Raw genomic sequence first — 17680 nt, forward strand, 5'->3', positions numbered from 1 at the left:
CTTTTATTTAAATAAATATTTACATAACAGCTTCGTATAAATCAAATGTCTTTTTCTTACACAACCACATCGTTCTAAAATCAACCGCTTTAACAAGGAGGAAGAAGAAAATAAGAGGTGGATTACGATGATACTGTTAATCTGAAGAGAGGCGGGTTAATCTAAACCCCTCATGTTGATCACTGAGCAAATATCCCTGTTTTCAATCATAAAGGGTGAACCTGGTTGATAATTACCTTCACTCAAACACCATTTAACACGTGACACTTAAGAACTTGCCCATCTTTCATTATAAATCTTGTTATACTATGCATAAATCTACATGATAATTTGATATACATTTTAATTCATTGTTACTAAGGAATAGGAAGATGATAATCTACACTATTGGAATAAAAAAAACAAAGCCAGATGCTACTTAAGAAGAACATGTGGCTAAAAAAGTAAAGAAAATAAATCAACAACTTAAGTCACACATGATTCATTCAGGCACAAACAAAGCAAAAGACAGCCTTGGTGAAATTTAAAGACACCACTCATACAGTTTAGGCTATAACGCCCCGCTAAACGGTGTACAGTATATGGCTCGGCTTGAGGGAAAAAAAGTCAGGTAATGTGATCTCAGAAGATCAGAGCACACAAATAATGCCCAAGCTACAGTTCTAACCCACATCTCTCTAATCAAGGTGTTGAAATTGTTTCTGAAATACTACAATAAAAACATGACAGTGAAATCAAAGTGTAGGAAACACAGCTTAACCCCTCAAAAGAAATTGTGCAGTTGTGCCCTTCAGGGATTATCGATGTCGCTTAAACACATCTGGAGACAACGGCAGCTTAACACACTCCACTACAGGAAACGGGTGTAAAAATGACAAAAACCGACTGAGGAACAAACTTGCAAATAACCATTTGTTTAATGCAGCAGGTTGATGGTTACGCTTCACGAGGATTCAAAAGATAAAACGATAAAATGCTCTTTGTTTTCTATTGCTGTCAGATCATGCATGTAAACTCTATTCTCCTAATAAAACCAATTGTTTACTTAAAAATGTATAAAGAAAATACTCTTTTTCTTCAAAATACTATGCGGGGAAGGATTAAAGGGTGAAATATCATGTTTCAACAACACCTCGTTGTTTTCATCCTGAGATTTGAACCAATGTGTAACCCCTCCGAGGAGGTTTTTCTTTTTAAAACACACGTGAAGATTCAGTGTTTGGTGAGGATGTCCCACTGGTCGGTGAGCGTCTCAGATGAAGCCATCGTTACGGTATCTGAAGACCGTCATACTGCTTGGGTTTTGGGTTGGTGCGAGCGTGTCCCGCTCACAAAGTTATAAACCAAAAACTGGGAAGTGCCAAAATAATGCGTGGCGAAGAGTTTCCCGTCGGGAGTGGGGTCGGAGAAGGCGATCTCATCTTTGCTCAGGTATGAACCGTATATGAAATTATTCCTGTGCAGAAAAACAAACAAATACGAGTTGCATTAATATGACTTTGATTGTGTGTGTGTGTGTGATGATGACGATGAAATGACTTGCGGTTTGCAGCCGTACTGACCGGAGGCACTCGAGCATGCGCGAGGCGATGCCCTGACGTCTCATCACGCTGACCACCCAGATGCGACTGATGCCGCAGATGGCGGGCTCTGGCGTTGTGGAGCAGCACCAAGCTCTCTGACGTTCAAACATCAACTTCTCTCCCTCCGAACCCTCTGGCATGGGCTCTTCAATCACCCTGTACCCCTGTGAGCATGCACAATCCTCAGTAAACGTCACAGAATAAACGGACACTTACTGATAGCAGCGGTCGAACATCTGTTTATTGTATTATATCCATTTGGTCTGTCTAAATGCTCAGATACCTTAAAACTGTTACATGAGGAAGAAAGAAAGATTAGAAACTCAAAAAGCAATATTTTAGTTCATATTTTAAGCTATTTTAAACATCTGTATCAGCCAAGAATTTCATTTATCCCAATTTTTACATGATGATCATTCACAAATGTGCTCATCATCATCTCTTACCTCTTGTATGTGCTCAGCTATGAGACACCCAGCCACTTTCTTGTCATTAGAGATAAAGAGGAAGGTTTTGGTCTTTGAGGGACACTTGGTCTCCACCTGCTGGAAGCCGAGGTCATTGTCCACCATCTCCCGGATCTCCTCAACCTGAGGAACAGATTATTGTACATCCAAGAATCAGTATGCTAATGCAGGGATGATAAATATTGGAGCATATCTAAGGATACAGTCCAAGTGAGACTTGAGCACTTTTTTTTTTTTTTTTTCAAAGGCAGGGTAGACTTGGAGTATTGGTGTCACATTTACAAATGCAAGCTGAAAAACTGAGATACACTGTTTTAAATTTCAGGAAGATATAACGAGCTAATCCAGATCCAGGCATTCTTGTGATGTGCTTTTCAGCCTTGGCAGAGGTTATGCAGCCTGTCTGCTCACATTTCAGCTGTTTACAGCTCTTTAAATTATTAAGTGCATAAGGGTGAATTCTCTGCTCAGACTCAGACAAACGCAGCAAAGTTGGCTGCTTACTTCACACAGAGACCCACAAACATGAATGAGCATTTTACTTGCTGAAGACAAAAACTGAGCGATGAAAGACCCTACAACAGTAAATAGCTTCAGTAAAAGCTTTGAGTTTCAGAGATTAGGCCCGAGCCACACAGGCCTAGAGACTGGCAAGGGATTCCCAGGTAATTGCTCGTTGCTAGCGGAAAAAAATTACCCAATCAGTTGGCGAGTTGTTGAAGGCTATTGCTGAATGAAATGCAAACACTCACCAAAAACTCACTAAAAAAGAAAAGAAAACATCCACCTTCAAAGCAAAGCCTTCACCCTTTAAAATATATTGGTTGCACCTCGACCCAACTAGAAAGAATGGCCCAGGACAGAAATCTCTTGAGATCTACCTGTGGCACCCCATACCCTGGGAGGGGTGGCGGGCAATAGTAGTAGTAGTAAATTACGACTTTTACTTTGAAGGGGAACATTCTCTGTTTCTGGTTTGTGTCCCACTTTCTCAAGTTTAACTTCAGCTTAGTGCTCAGTTATCAATTTGCAGGCAAGTCAACGTCTTCCTGTGTGATACTGCAAATGTTGGTATTGAACCAATACTAAGTAAATACAGAGCCAATACTAGCAATACCAATACTGATACTATTAACTTAAAAAAGCAGCTTATGTAAGGAACAGCAATGTGTCGTGATTTATGAGTTGAATCATCACTAATTTATAAATTCTGAACACATTTTAATGGCCACTAAATTGCTGTGATTTTTACTTTCCAAAGAACAAGCCACTTAGTAATACACACCTTTCAGTTTTTTCATGCATTTTGAAACAGTTTGGTGTTTTTTTTAAAGATGTAGAATTTAAATGCCTTCTGTTCTTTAAATGTGCTATAGGCTAGGGATGGGTATCGAAAACCGGTTCTTGTTGAGAACCAGTTCCACTGTTTCAATTCCTTGCAATTGTTTGCCATTTTTGCAAACGATTCCCTTATCGATTCCAGTCGCCCCAAATGACGTCACCACATTGCGGAGCGTCATTTACCTGGCAGGAAACATGGCGGCTCAAACGCTAAAAAGTTTGGTTATACTTTACGAGAACGGATGACAACAGGGCGCCTTGCAATACTTGCAAAGTAGATATTTCATTTAAGGGAGGAAACACTACGAATATGCAAAAGCATTTGCTCACAAAACACGTGATGACCTTAAATGAATGTCATGTTTTTAATTCCGCTCCGGACTCGTGAAGCTCAACCCAGCAGCAGCGGTAACGTTTGCACCTCCTCTCCCGTTAATGCAGCAGGTAAATCATCAACTAACAGTGCATATTATGTTAGCGCGATCTGCCTTATTACAAAACCTGCCATTACTGTGCATTTAGGTGACCGTGATGAGAGAGACAGAGTCTGGCTCAGATGCTGGCAGTTCTCCCTGCAGTCTACCGGTAGCGTCTCCTTTCAGGCCAGGATAGACAAATGTCACCGAGCAGTGACTAAGTTTGTGGTAAAAGGCTTGCACCCATTTGCCACAGCAGATGCCCCCGATTTTCGGTAAGTGAATGTGTTTAATTTAATTAAATTGTAGGCAGGGACATTACTGGATATTCTTGTGTAATTGTTACAGAATAATTTATGTTATACTTTGTTATTGTTACAGAAGAATCGACCTTAGTCGATTAGCTTAGAACTTTGTCTGAAACTCCTTTTTAAAAAAAAGAATCGATAAAGAATCGAATCGTTAAACAGAATCGAAAATGGAATCGGAATCGTGTAAATCTTGTCAATACCCATCCCTACTATAGGCTATAAATAAAATTTTAGTGCATGCTTGAGGTTTGTGTTTTTTCCATTTCCCCCAAAAATAATTTAACGCAATGCAGTGTGACACATACTGAACTTAGAGAGTGGAAACAAAATATCGATCATATCGTGCTAGTATCGATCTGATACCAATACCAGTGTTGGGATCGACACTATCAACACATTGGATTGACCTGCCCACCTCTAGTGATCATGGGAATCTACTAGCAAGCAAAGCAATTGCAAGATTTTTGGTGCAGTACCCTCTTTGCAACACAAAGCAACCACTTGGCAACATGTCAGGGAATACACATTTTTCCCTAGTGGAGAAAAGTACCTATTGTTACCTTTTGCTAGGCCCGTGTGACTGCTACCTCAGACAGTCACTCCCTGCAAAGGATTCTCAAAAGAGTATTTTATTTAAATGTATTTATACTTATTATTCTGTTACACTTGAGGAGGTTGTTGCAACCTGTGGAATTACAGCAGTCTGTAATTCAACTGCATGCTGGCTATTTCATGTTAACTCGGTGGCAGTAAAAGACGGAGCCAAAAAATATAAAAACTGGGAACTTCTTGTTTTGGGGACCTAACTATCAATCCAGACATATAAGCCCTGAAGAGTTCACGCTAGCAAACGCTGGTGTAAACATACCTTCTTCAGAGCATATTTGGGATCATCTGGCAGGACGAGAATGATCTTGCCATCTGGAAACTCAGACAAAATCCTCTCCTTTTTCCAACCCTGACAAAAAAAAGGAAAGCAAAAAGAATAGAAAATATTTAATTATGTCATCTAAATGTCCTAAGTAGGTATTAATCCATTTTCTATATGCAGTCACTCCCAATCTTGGACAATTTTGGCAAATAGGCGCAAAACATTCCAGGTAATAAATCTTCTTATAAGCCGACAGAATCATTTGACGTAAACCAAATAAAATTACATTTTCAATTTAACTTTATTTACTGTCTCTTCTGCCACCAGAAAAGTCAGTAAGAATAAATCACATTTGAATTGAATAAACAAAGAGCTGTGTTGACCTACTTTTCTAGAGGTGGGAAGTTAGAAAATGTCCAACGGGCAATCCTAAGGAGGAATCTTATCAAATACCTGCAGTCTTGCTAACTGTAGTGCAGCATAGAGTGGAAGACGAGGGTCAAGACTCCCTTTATCAGGAAGCCTCAGTTGTCCCTGCACTGCATTGTTTATTTTTTGTAAACCATATCTATAAATTTGTGGGCATTTATTGCTCTGATCCAGGGAGTCAGTTTAACAGGCATAGGCATGTGACTTTCCCTCACCACATATTTGACGGCGCTGATGAACTGGTTGTGAAACAGCAAATGCTGAGATTCATCCTCGGGGTTGGCAGCAGAGTAGAGCATCCCACACACACTGCAGGCCACTGCTCCAAAATGCTTCTGTCCTGCATCCTGCGAGAACAAAGCAAAGCAATAAGCTCACTCTCAAGAATTCAATTTCACTTAGTTTTCCAGAGTGACAGAACACAGAAAGAACCCAACTTATGATCCATGTTTTCCATTGCAAAAGCGCAGGATTTAAAATGAGGTCAGAGGAAACTATCTCGTTCACTCACAATAACTGTTTGGGTGCCATCTTTGTCAGCCTCCTTTAGCTTCTTGACTTCTTTTTGCAGGCAAGCTTCGGAGAGAGGAGCCCCGCCATCCTGTGGCTTCACAGCTTTGCTGCGATTCAAAAACACATCGGGTTACTGAAGGTTTCAACCGCTAAGAGGCAAAAAAACCAAAATAAAACATGTCAAACAACTTTAGAAAAGCTTCTTACTCTTGACAAGGCTTTCCTGATGTCTGCTCTGCTTCCTTCAAGCTTTCTGCTTTACTCTCTGGAGAAAGATCAACGTATAAAAGAAAGGATTTTACACAGCAACATAATTATACACACATTTAAGAAGGTTGTTGACAAAATACAATAAAAAAAAAAAAAACTTAAAATATAAATTCCTAATTTACTTAAACAACATATTGAGAGTAAAATAAATAAATATAACATTTAGCGCTGATCTTGGAAAAGTTAATGCTTTGAAACATTAGTCAAAGATCCAAGACTGGACTTATATGACAACATGTGCTGCACTCGTGGTTAACTGATGAAAGAAGCTGAAATCTGAGGTGGACAGATAGTTTTATTGCCGTTTTTACCCTTTAAAGGAACGTGACCTTGTGGGTAACCTGTTCAGGTCCAGTGTTCGGCGATGTGAGACATAACACTACCAGCACAAAGCTGCAGACGCAACTAAGTGCACGCTGACAGGGGTGCTTACCTTAATGTAATCAGTATTTAGAGGCCTGAATTTCAACCTAACAGCTATCCAAACACTGCATGTTGTGTTTGCTGTCCTATAAGCAGGCAGATAAGAACCACGTTTATGCAACAGTGTCGGCCTGCCAGGAAGAATAAGCTGGTTAAAGATGAGAGATGTGAATTTCACTTTTTTTAAATATTTCTATGCATTTATTTTGATTAAGGTGAAGTAAGAAACAACCTAAAAGAGCAGGATTTAAAATGTGTGTTGCTTGCCTCATTATTTTGATAAATTATTCTAGTCTATGGCCTAATTCAAATCTGAATGATAAAAATTAACTTTTTTTTCCTCATAAAAAATTGTGGATCGTACACTGGTAGTGCAGCCCTCTACCATAACTGAAAATACAGACTCTCTGGATGCTTGATCCAGATTAACTGGAGGTATTTTCAAGAAACCAAGATGATGCCTCCCAACTTTTCTTTTTTCCATTTCACATGTATTTGTAAAGCTTATGTTTTCTATTTTTCCTCAAAATGATAAAGAGTCTGAATCAATCACGTCTATGTTGGGACACTTCTGGTAGCACTTTCAGGCAAACCTGTCCATGACTTTTTGAGTAATCCCGCTAGCAGACACTGACACAGACAGGTAGACAATCTGGACGAGCTGATGGAGGTAAATCTGAGTCAGGATTGCAATTAATATACACAGATACCTGTAAGCTTGTCAGACACTTTGGCGCTCTCTTCAGGTGGAGCTGATGAAAGTGGATGAGCTGCATTCTGTGTATGAAAGAAATAAGGTAAGTAACATGTACAGCGCCTGTGACACTGATCATAGAATAATTTATTTCTGACTTACCTTGCACTTGTCGTTTTCTTTACATGCGGGATCTGTGGGTCTCTGAGGCACTGAAATTGCACCAGCCTTAGAGGCAGCAGGCTTCATCCCAGATGTGGCTGCAACAGCAGGCCGAGCTGCAGGTGAAGCAGATGGTTTCAGCTGTGTTAGATTTGCATCGGCACCTGCAGTCTTCAGCTGAGGTGAAACAGAAGCTGCAGGCTTGGACTGAGCCGGCGCTGAAACCACTTTAGACTGAGTTGCAGTCGGGACTGGAGACTTTAACGGAGCATTCGCTGAAGAAGCAAGTTTGGATGAAGCTGCAGTTGCAGCTGTGGCCTTAGACTGTGTTGCTGGTGCAACAGCTGGTTTTAACTGTGCGGGCTTTAACTGAGCTGGAGCTGCAACAGAGGGCTTTGACTGACCTGAGATCTGCCCAGCAGGCTTGGTCTGAGCTTTGAGTTTTGCCTGGTTGGCAAGTTGCGCTGTGAGCGTGGGCTTTGATAGTAGAGTGGGTTTAGGCTGAGCCGAAGGGTTTGACTGGAGGCCGGGTGGTTTCGGCTTTGCTGGTAGTGGGTCATCATCCAGCTCAAAATCGTCAGGAGAATATTTCGGCCTGGGTCTGTACGGCTTGTACTCAACTTCCATTTTCAGTTTCTGAGCATTAAGTCCGTTGGGCATGGGAGGTGGTATTGCTGGGAGGGTTCTCTTGGTTCCTGATCTTGTGACTTTTGGCGCGGGCTCTGGAGTAGCTGCTGCTTTAGTAGTCTGAGCCTTGCTTTGCCGTGTAGTTCTACGGTTTTCAGTACTAGGAGGCTCCGTTTTAGAGGCTTCAGGTTTGGCAGTTTCAGTTTTAGGGGGTTCAGTTTTAGGAGTTTCAGTTATCGTTGGTTGTTTTTTGGAGGTTTCAGCTTTAGTGGGTTCAGTTTTAGTGGGTTCAGTTTTAGATGGTTCAGTTTTAGCCAGCTCAACCTTAGGCTCATTCTTGGGAGCTTCTGCCTTCGGTGTAGCAGGTTTGCTAGATGCAGAAGGACTCAGTTGGGAGGTTGCTGGACTGGCTGCAGGTTGAGGAGGAGGTGTGGTAACAGGGCTCACTGGAAAAAGAGAGGCAGCAGAAAAAGGTGCCTGCCAATCCATGTCTGAGAACATCTGATTTGCTTGGTCAGACTTTAGTTTCTTCACACGTGCCCACGACATTTTCTCTCTCTGCAGCTCGACCTGTCTGAGTCTTTGATATCGAGTCAGCTTCTTTTTCTCGTGGACTTTCAGCGGCACTGAAATCTGCGTGATGAAGAAACGTCTCTTTGGAGGCTCGGCGGAAGGCTGAGTTTCGGCTGAATCAGCCGTTGAGGGCTGGGCTGGGGGTGCCTCAGGAGCAGGGGTCACCGAAGGAGGGGCGCATCCCTCTGGTCCAGCAGGAGTTGCGACATTAACCGTGTTGGCATCTTGCGTGTTAACAGGCGGGCGTTCCTTCTTGCTGGCTTCACTCTTGGCTGCTGCTGCTGCTGCCGCTTGTTTTTCTTCTTCTATCCTCTTCAGCAGCATGCTGTCTGTGGCAATGTCCTCTGCGATCTCCTGACACAGGGCTAAGAGATTCAGCTGCTGCCTATTTGCACTTCTCTTAGCTGCCGCAGCCTTCTGCTCAGCCAGAGCTGCGAGGCGAGCTTTGGTTCTCGCTTGCGTGTTCATTTCTTGTTTCTTGGGTTTTTCTGGCTCTTGAGCTTTCTTTTCCTCTTCGGTCTTTTCAGCTGTGCTGTTTTGCTTCATGTCAGGCCCACTAGTGTTACATATGTATTTCTCATTCACCTTTTCCTCAAGCTTCTTAGGCGGGCCTGCCTCGGCTGTTTCTTGTGGCTTTTCTACTACTGCAATGTCACTGTCTTCATCATTCTCTTCCTCCACCACTATAATCTCATGTCCGATCTCGATGTCCTCCAGAATCTGCACTTCTTGTATGTCCAGGTTATCTTCAGCATCCTCTATCACCACTACATTAATGTCTTCAATCAGGCTTTGGGGTTCAGAGTCATGGGAGGTATTCATGTCCACCATGTGAGATGACTGGTGGTCAGAAGGTTGAATAACCTGAACGTCTTCCTCCACAGGTGAAATGTTTGTCTCCTGCTCTGCTACGTCCCCTGAACTAGCCGCCGCTTCAGTAAACACAGTTTGCTCGGAACCATTTAAAGTCCTCTCACTCTCCGCCTTCTCCTCCATCGACTCACTTTCTGGATTCACCTGCTCTGAAAGAGAGGCCGCCAGACCTGATTCGGTTGCAGCTTGAGTGACGATATCAAAGTGAATTTCACTCTGTGGGACTGGCTCTAAAATCACATATTCCTCAGATGCACCACCTGGTACCTCAAATTCAGTGGAGGATGTAGTCGTTGTTGGTGGAGTTGTTGTTGTTACCGTGACGCCCGCAGCCTCCTGAACGCCAGCATCGTGCTGCACCTGCTCAGAAAACTCAGTGGCTCTGATGCACTCTGAAATGCCATTTCCTTCACTTTTCACTGTCATTTCACTCTTCACTTCTGCAGCATCTCCTGACCCTCCATCTGCCACGCTCATGTCACTGCCAGAACTGATCGGTGCAACTTCTTTCACATCCACAGTAGCGTTACTCTGCTCCAACTGTGCTGGCTGCGCTTGTACTTCCATTTCAACCCCTGCCTGGCTGTCTGGGACACAAATTTCCTCCTTAGCAACTTCATTTACCAGCTGCATGCCACCAATTTCTCTGTTGTCTTCATTACTGCAAAAGTTTGTTTCCATCTGTTGAGCCTCTGTGCATTGTATATCTAATATAGAAACGGCATCGTGCTTCTCTGCTGCCGCTGCAGACACATCACGATCATCATTACTCTCTGGGCTACTAATGGGCTCGTACACTATCTGGTTTTCATGAGGCCCGACCGCTGACTGATTAACCATCTCAATCTGCTCCTCAGAAGGTTGAATTACGACATTGTTGTTGTCGGTTTGCCCACAAACAAAAAGCATTACTTCGCTGCTATCCGCTCCTCCTCCTTCGATGTTACCAACAGATCCGTCAGCCTTGACCTCATTAAACATTTGGCTCCCAGTTTCCTCTTCTAACACTGAAGCTTCCCTTTCTGTTGATTCACTTGTTATATCCACGTCAGCAGGCAGCCCTCTCTGTTTCTGAATTTCTAATAAGGTTGTAGTGTCTTCATTTATTTCCTCAGTGACATTACTTTGCTGTTTTGTTAGATAAGGACTCCCTTCTGCAGTAGTTTCTAAAATGTTAACACATTCAGAAGCAGGCTCTTCCTCATTTCTAGTCTCACAGCATGCAGACATAAGATCTTCCTGAACGTCACCGACCTCCTGATTTCCATCGTTGTGTACTTCAACGTCAGATCTTTCTTCTCCTGATTCTGTTGTCTGCACTTCCATTTCTCCTTGATTCTCAACAGCGCTTAAGCTTTCCTCGTTAACCTCGACATCCTTTTCCTCACACTCTGTCCCGGTCAAATCTTTTTCCACTTCAGTGTCTGTAGTGAGTTCGCTGACCTCTTGACCTCTCTGATTTTGTTTATTTGTCAGATAAGTAATCTTCTCTGGTGCTTCTACTGTCTGTGTTTCCATTTCTCCTGGACTCTCAGTAACACTGACACATTCAGCATCGACCTTGTCATCCTTTTCTTCAGTATTAATGAAATCTTTACCTGCCTCAGTGTCTGTTTTGAGCTCAGTGGTCTCCCGATCTTTCTGACTTTGTGTTTCTGGCACATTCTTTAGATCAGAAACCTCCTCCGGTGTTTCTGTTGTCTGCACTTCCACTTTTCTTTGACTCTCAGCAGCAATGACACAGTCGGCCTTAACCTTATCATCCTCCTCTTCACTCAGAGCATTAAAGTCTTTCTCTACTGTAGTGTTTATAGTCAGTTCACTGACCTCCTGACCTTTCTGGCTTTGGTTATTTGTTGGCTCAGATGTCTCCTTTGGTGCTTCTGTTGCCTCCATTTCCACCTGACTCTCAGCAGCAGTGACACAATGTGCTTTGTTGGGGTAATTTGTGGGATTCCTTAATCCTTTGTGGACTTCTTTAGATATGTCTCCCGTAGGTTCAGTGGCTTCCTGTATCTCCTGGCTGTGTGCTGAAATAGAAATATCTGCTATTAATGTATCCTGCTTTTTGTTTCCATTCTCTGCACCAGTAACAGGCTCTGTATGTACGTCTGTGCTCCGTTCACAGACATCTTTGCTCGTCTGATTTTGTATTTCCGCTGCAGGTGTGCTAGAAATCTCCTCTGATGCAGCTGCAGACTCCATGTCGACTTCATTTAGGCTGTTCTCACTTTGTATTTCCACTGAAATCTCTTGTGTCGATTTAGCCTGCTCTTCCATTTCAATTTCTCTCTCTGGGACAGCGACGGGCTGTGTATATGAATCTTCTGTGTGTTCACTGACATCCTGACTCTTCTGCTTATGCGTTTCTGCTGCCGGTGGGCTACAAAGCTCTTCTGATGTTGTTGTGGTCTCCATCTCCACTTCAGATAGACTTTTGCCGCTTTGAACTTCCACTGAAATCTCTGCCTCTGATATCGATGGAGCCTGTTTTTCCATTTCATTTTCATTCTCCGAGACACTGATGGGCTGCATGAGTATGTCTGTGTTATGTTCAATGACATCCTGGCCCTTTATTTCCAATGCAGGTATGCTAGCAACCTCCTCTGGTGTTTTCTGCTCCGCATCCACTTCATTTTGACTTTGCACCAGCTGGATTTCCACTGAGGTGGATTCTTTAGGGGAGTCTGGTGTTGATGTCACTGACTGTGTATGTACATCTGTGCTATATTCTGTGATAACCTTGCTTATCTGACTTTGGATTTCCACTGCAGGTATCTTAGAAACCTCCTCTGAAGGTGCTGCAGACTCCATACCCACTTCACTCTGAATTTTCTCACTTTGTGCTTCCACTGAAGGGACCACTTCGGAAATCTCTGGTGTGGTTTTAGCCTTTTCTTCTTTTTTGTTTTCATTTTCTGCAACAGTCACAGAGTCGATCTGCATGCCTGCACCATCTTCACAGACATCATGACTCGTCTGGGTTTCTGTTTCCACTGCAGATGTGTCAGAAACCTCCTCTGATGTTGTTGCAGTTTCCATCTCAACTTCATTTTGACTTTTCTCACTCTGTAATTCCATCATAGAGGTATGTCCGGTAAATTCTATTGGCGATTTAGGCTGATCTTCTGTTTTGTTTTCGTTCTTAGGGACAGTCACAGACTCTGTATAAACTGTGTCTGTAATATGTGCACCAACATCCTGATTCTCCTGGTTTTGTATTTGCGCTGCAGGTATGTTAGAAACCTCCTCTGATGTTGCTGCAGACTCCATCTCCACTACTTCTGGACTTTTCTCACTGTGCATTTCCACTGAATGAGCTGCTTCAGAAATCTCTGGAGTTAGTGTCACACATTTATCTTCATTCTGCACAGTTTGCAAATTTTCAATCATTGGGTCTTCTTTAATCTCTTTAGGGATGTCGTCTGTATTGCATTCATTGATTTCATGATTTTTGTGACTTTGTATTCCTGCTCCAGGTGCAATGTCAGAACTCGTCCCCAATGTGGTCTGTAGCTCCACTTCTGTTTGACTTCTCTGGATTTCCACTGAAGCGGATGGATATGAAACCTCCATTGTTAATTTTGTCTGCATTTCAACAGATTGCACATTTTCAACAATTTGATCCATGTGTGATTCAGCTGTGGTAGATTCACTGTCCACCTGGCTCATCTGATGCGTTTGCTCAATGTTACAGATCTCCACTGATGTGATTTCAGCCTCTACATCGTCTGGTGTTTCCATTCGTTTTTCCACAGCAGCAACACATTCAGCTTCTTCGCTGCTCTCATAGTTTGCAGTCCTCAGATCTTCCTGAACTTTGTCACTCGTGGCTTCGCCGTCTGGCCTCTCCTGGTTTTGTACTTCCACTTTAGCTGCTGGATTACTAACCTCCAAAGCTGATAAGCTCTGTGTTTGTATTTTCTCTTGGCTCTCAGACCCATCAGCACATTCAAAGGTTTTAATGTTGTCAGATTTATCATCCATAACATGAACCTCTGTGGATTCGGCTGTAGTAGCGTTGCAGATTTCCTGGGTCTCAAGAATTTGCACTTCTGTATTAGAAACTTCTGAAATCACTATGTTCTGTGTTTCTATTTTAGTTTCAGTCTCAGCTCCACTACTATGTCCAAAGCTCACAGAGTGTTTGTCTTCCATAATTCTACAGTTTTCTCCCACATGATCCTCATGAAAGTTTGTAGATATGTCTGCAATAGGTTCAGGAGCATCCTGTTTTTCCTGTCTTTGTATTTCCACTACAGAAATCTCCTCTGATGCTGCTGCAGTCAGTATATCCATGTTGATCTGGCTGCTTGCTGCAGTGACACAAATCATGCTCGTGTCTCCTTCTGTGCTCTCAGAATCTTCTTTAACTCCATCATCAGGCTTTTCTGCAGTGTTGTCAAAAAGTCTGTGGTTCTCCTGATTTTGCAGATCTACGCTAGGTGCTATCTGACCGTCTGGAACTGTGAAACATTCGGAAATCACTTCTCTTTGAACAGCCTCGCAATCAGGAGTCAATATTTCAGTGCAGCTGTCAGTTATCACACAGTCATGGCTCAGTTGTCTCTCAACCAAACCTCCAGGACAAGAGACGACCTGAGTCAACTGGAAGTCAGCTCCTTTTCCATCGCTTTCTTGAAGCTCTTCCTCAGACCTTATGACCATTGTTTCCACATCAACACACGTGTCAGTAACTGCAATTGGCACGTCATCCTGCGTGTCTACAAGATTTGATTCCCCGTCGGAAGTAGCTAGAGCTCTGACAATAATGTCTGCTTGAGTCTCATTCTCTGGAATACCACTTTCCACAAGCTGCTGTTCTGATGCAGAGTTGAATTCATTACTAAGGGCTGCAGATACAGTGGCAGATTCAGTTGTTCCCTTAGCTGTACACTGAATACTCAATTTATTCTCTCCAGAAACAAACTGTGTGGTTTCATTTGTTTTAGTTTCAGTTCTCAGACTTTCTGACATGCGAGACTGTTTTTCATCTTTACACTTTGGATCCACCTCTCCAGCAGCCAAACTTAGTGTTTCCATTGATGATGGTAGTGTTTTATCATCTAAATCCTTTTGAACGAACTCTTCCTCATCCTTCTTTTCTGCCTCGGATATGAGATGGTCTGAAATGTCTCTTGATGATGCTGGTGTTTCATTATCTACACCCTTTTGGCTTTCTACATTTTGTAATTCTTTATGTTTACTTTCATTAGCTGAAGACTCAAATTTGGTGTCTGTTACAGAGACCGTAGTTTCCTTTGACACCTCCTGTGGTGCAATAGCTGATATTTGTGGTCTCTCTTGCTCAGTAAAAGATTCTGCAGATTCTTTTTTAATGTTCTCATTTGCCTCATCTGTAGTTTCAAGACATGGTGAATCTGTGAATATACCATAATTGTGGTCCATCTGTATGGGGTCCTTAGGTGGAGAAGATAAACCTTGACTCGTATCCTCGGAGACAGAAGGAGACTCTTCCGTCTTTCGCTTGGCTTTGACTCGATTTGAGTATTTTCTGATGCAGCGGGCCTTGTCTTCATCATCCCTTTCTCTGAAGAAGTCAGCCTTACTACCATCACTACTCAACTCGTCAGAGTCCGTGGAGGCAGTTCGCTTCAGGGAGGTTTTGGAGTTCGCTTTCGGTGAGGGAGCTTCTCCACAGGAGGCACTTGTGGCTTTCTGGAGCTTGGCTTTTTTGACAGGTGGGTCAGGGGAAGTTTTGCTGGAATCCTTCAGAGGCGAGCTCTGTTTGGGGGACTTGGCTAGTTTATGTCCCCCTTCCGGTGAAGCACAGAGTTTTTTCTTAGTCCATGGGGCTGCTGTCTTTTCTTTCATATTTCCTGTGTTGTTATGTGACTGATTATTGGCGGCTGGTACAGTTTTGGATGGCGCAGCCTCTCCGTCCTCATCCAACTTCCTTATCTTGGACTGCGAGTCTGGAGGAGCCGATCCTCTCTTTGAGGCCGGCATTCTGCAAAATATTTCACAAAAACATGATAAAGCTGAGGCGAGGACTTACAAGGAAAATAATCCTGTAGTTACAAAGTAATTCACTTTTTTTTCCAGCATCATGGAGTTTCTCAGTAAAATGGGAACACCTCCTTTCTTGGAAATGATAAGCAATGATAAGGTAATTATAAGCAAATCCATCAACTATTACCTATTTCTTCCACAAGCAACAAAGCTGGCTAACGTTTGACATAAACAGTGATAAATCGCAAACTAGGAGGCTAACGAGTCACACAATGTACGATCTACTTTCACGCACTAATTCCCCATCTACGCGCCTTACTTCATTAGCTGTCTGGCAGCCAGCAGGTTTTACTGTCACTCGGAGTTCATCAGACACTCAGAAATGGTCAGTTAGCTAGCTGAGCGTGGCTAGCGTGCTAGCTGGAAGTCCACAGTGATGGAAGCTAACAGCTAACAGCTAGCAGCAGCAGCAGCCAACTCGCAACAAATGAGCGAACCGAGCCTCGCTGCTCCAAATCAGCCTAAAGAGCGGCGGGACACACCGAGCACAGCCCCCACACAGTAGTCCTCACGATACTAAAGTCAGCGAACAGGTAAAGCACGGCATACGTCCATGAAACTCACTTTGATGTTTTCTTTTTCAACAACAGCTGTTTTTTTCTTTTTTTTCCGTGAATAAAAATTAACTGTACTTCCGGAGGGAAACGGCGGATATGACGTAGAGGCGCTCATTGCGCCCGCAAAATCGAGATTTGTAGTTTTTGAAGAGAAAAGTTTAATCACCCAATTCAGTCACAGCTTTTAAACGGTTTCTACTGATACTGATAATTACAGTCTAATTATTATTATTATTATTTTTATTTTTATTATTTACCGAACGTACACACAACATAAATAATGACTCAAGCGCACACATATATATCTACATATATATATTTATACTGTTTACACTGTATTTGAAACTCTATTTTTGTGCTTTGCGAATATTCTTTTCGTTGGACTGAACGGGAGAGCATAATGGGAGAGCAGATTCTGATGCTTGTTCAGAAATTCTTATAATGAATGATGATTTAAAAAATCTCTACTGTGGCATATAATTTCTTGAAATACTTATTTAATTCTAATGATCATTTAAATGAGACTGGATACTAAGGAAGGAGAAAGGGACTTGTATCAATTCGAAAGGATGTGCAGCATGTTCATGTTATTAAGGACAGAAATGGAAATATACAAACATATGAAGAAAGTGTGCTGAGAAGTAGGAAGTATTACTTTGAGGAGCTAATGAAGGAAGAAAATCAAAGAGAGAGAAGAATGGCTTGAGGACAGTTTGTGAAACAGGAAGTGCAGAAGATTAGTAGGGAGGAAGTTAGGACAGCTGAGAGGATGAAAAGTGGAAAGGCAGTTGGTCCAGATGACAAACCTGTGGTGGTATCAAGATGTCTGGGAGATAGCCCGGTGCATTTTTTAATTCAGTTGTTTAATGCAATCTTGAAGAGTGAGATGAGAATTGAGAACACCTTTAGTGTGCTGGTACTGGTTTTTAAGAACAAAAGTGAAGTGCTGAAGTTTGCTAAAGTTTATGAGCTGAGTTCAGCAAGACAGTGGTGAGGTGTACATGACAAACCTTTAAAAAAACAAAACATAACTTGAAAGTGCAGCTGTCATTTCATAAAAATATCCATCAAAAAAGGTAACAACCAGATATCACAAATGATTCAGTGTATTCAGGCTGTTAGGCCTCAAGTAGTTTTAAATGTCTGCGCTCCAATTAATCAAGTACATTGCATTACAGAAGTTTGAATCTCTGCTGAAGCTGCAAATGTTTTCCGCCACTGCTACTACAGTAAATGAAATACAAACTGTCAGTCAGTAAAGAATAATCTTTTTTCTCATTGAGATTATTTATTGGCACTTTGATAACATTTTAAACTCTACTTTTCAATTCAACTCTATTTATATAGTGCCAAATCACAAAAGCACTCAGCTCAAGGCCTTTCAGCAAGCACTTGGTGACAGTGGGAAATAAAAACTCCCTTTTAATAGGAAGAAACCTCCTGCAGAATCAGGCTCGGGGAGTGGCAGCCATCTTCTACCTTTGAATACATTTCTACCCAATTAGCTTGAAGTGGATTTTAACAAAGATGTGTATAA

At 42.3% G+C, this 17680-nt stretch overlaps 1 protein-coding gene across 3 annotated transcripts; it reads right to left on the bottom strand.

Annotated features, from left to right (window-relative positions):
* Positions 1 to 56: 56 nt before the first annotated feature.
* On the bottom strand, positions 57 to 16268 carry LOC120741058 (titin-like). Of its 3 annotated transcripts, none has more exons than XM_040043691.1 (10): positions 16151 to 16268; positions 7481 to 15524; positions 7335 to 7401; positions 6139 to 6196; positions 5930 to 6038; positions 5634 to 5765; positions 4987 to 5076; positions 2030 to 2173; positions 1563 to 1747; positions 57 to 1456 (listed from the first exon to the last, which is right to left on the bottom strand). In XM_040043691.1, the coding sequence occupies exons 2-10, from the start codon at positions 15521 to 15523 to the stop codon at positions 1288 to 1290; spliced, it is 8997 nt and encodes a 2998-aa protein (XP_039899625.1). In that variant the 5' UTR covers position 15524; positions 16151 to 16268; the 3' UTR covers positions 57 to 1287. The 3 variants fall into 3 exon arrangements, with proteins under 3 accessions (XP_039899625.1, XP_039899626.1, XP_039899624.1); XM_040043692.1 differs by lacking the exon at positions 16151 to 16268 and adding an exon at positions 16069 to 16087; XM_040043690.1 differs by lacking the exon at positions 16151 to 16268 and adding an exon at positions 15846 to 16006.
* Between the last annotated feature and the right edge of the window lie 1412 nt (positions 16269 to 17680).

This window comes from Simochromis diagramma, unplaced genomic scaffold (assembly GCF_900408965.1).
Source record: "Simochromis diagramma unplaced genomic scaffold, fSimDia1.1 OVJJ01000602.1, whole genome shotgun sequence".
Lineage (NCBI taxonomy): Eukaryota > Metazoa > Chordata > Actinopteri > Cichliformes > Cichlidae > Simochromis > Simochromis diagramma.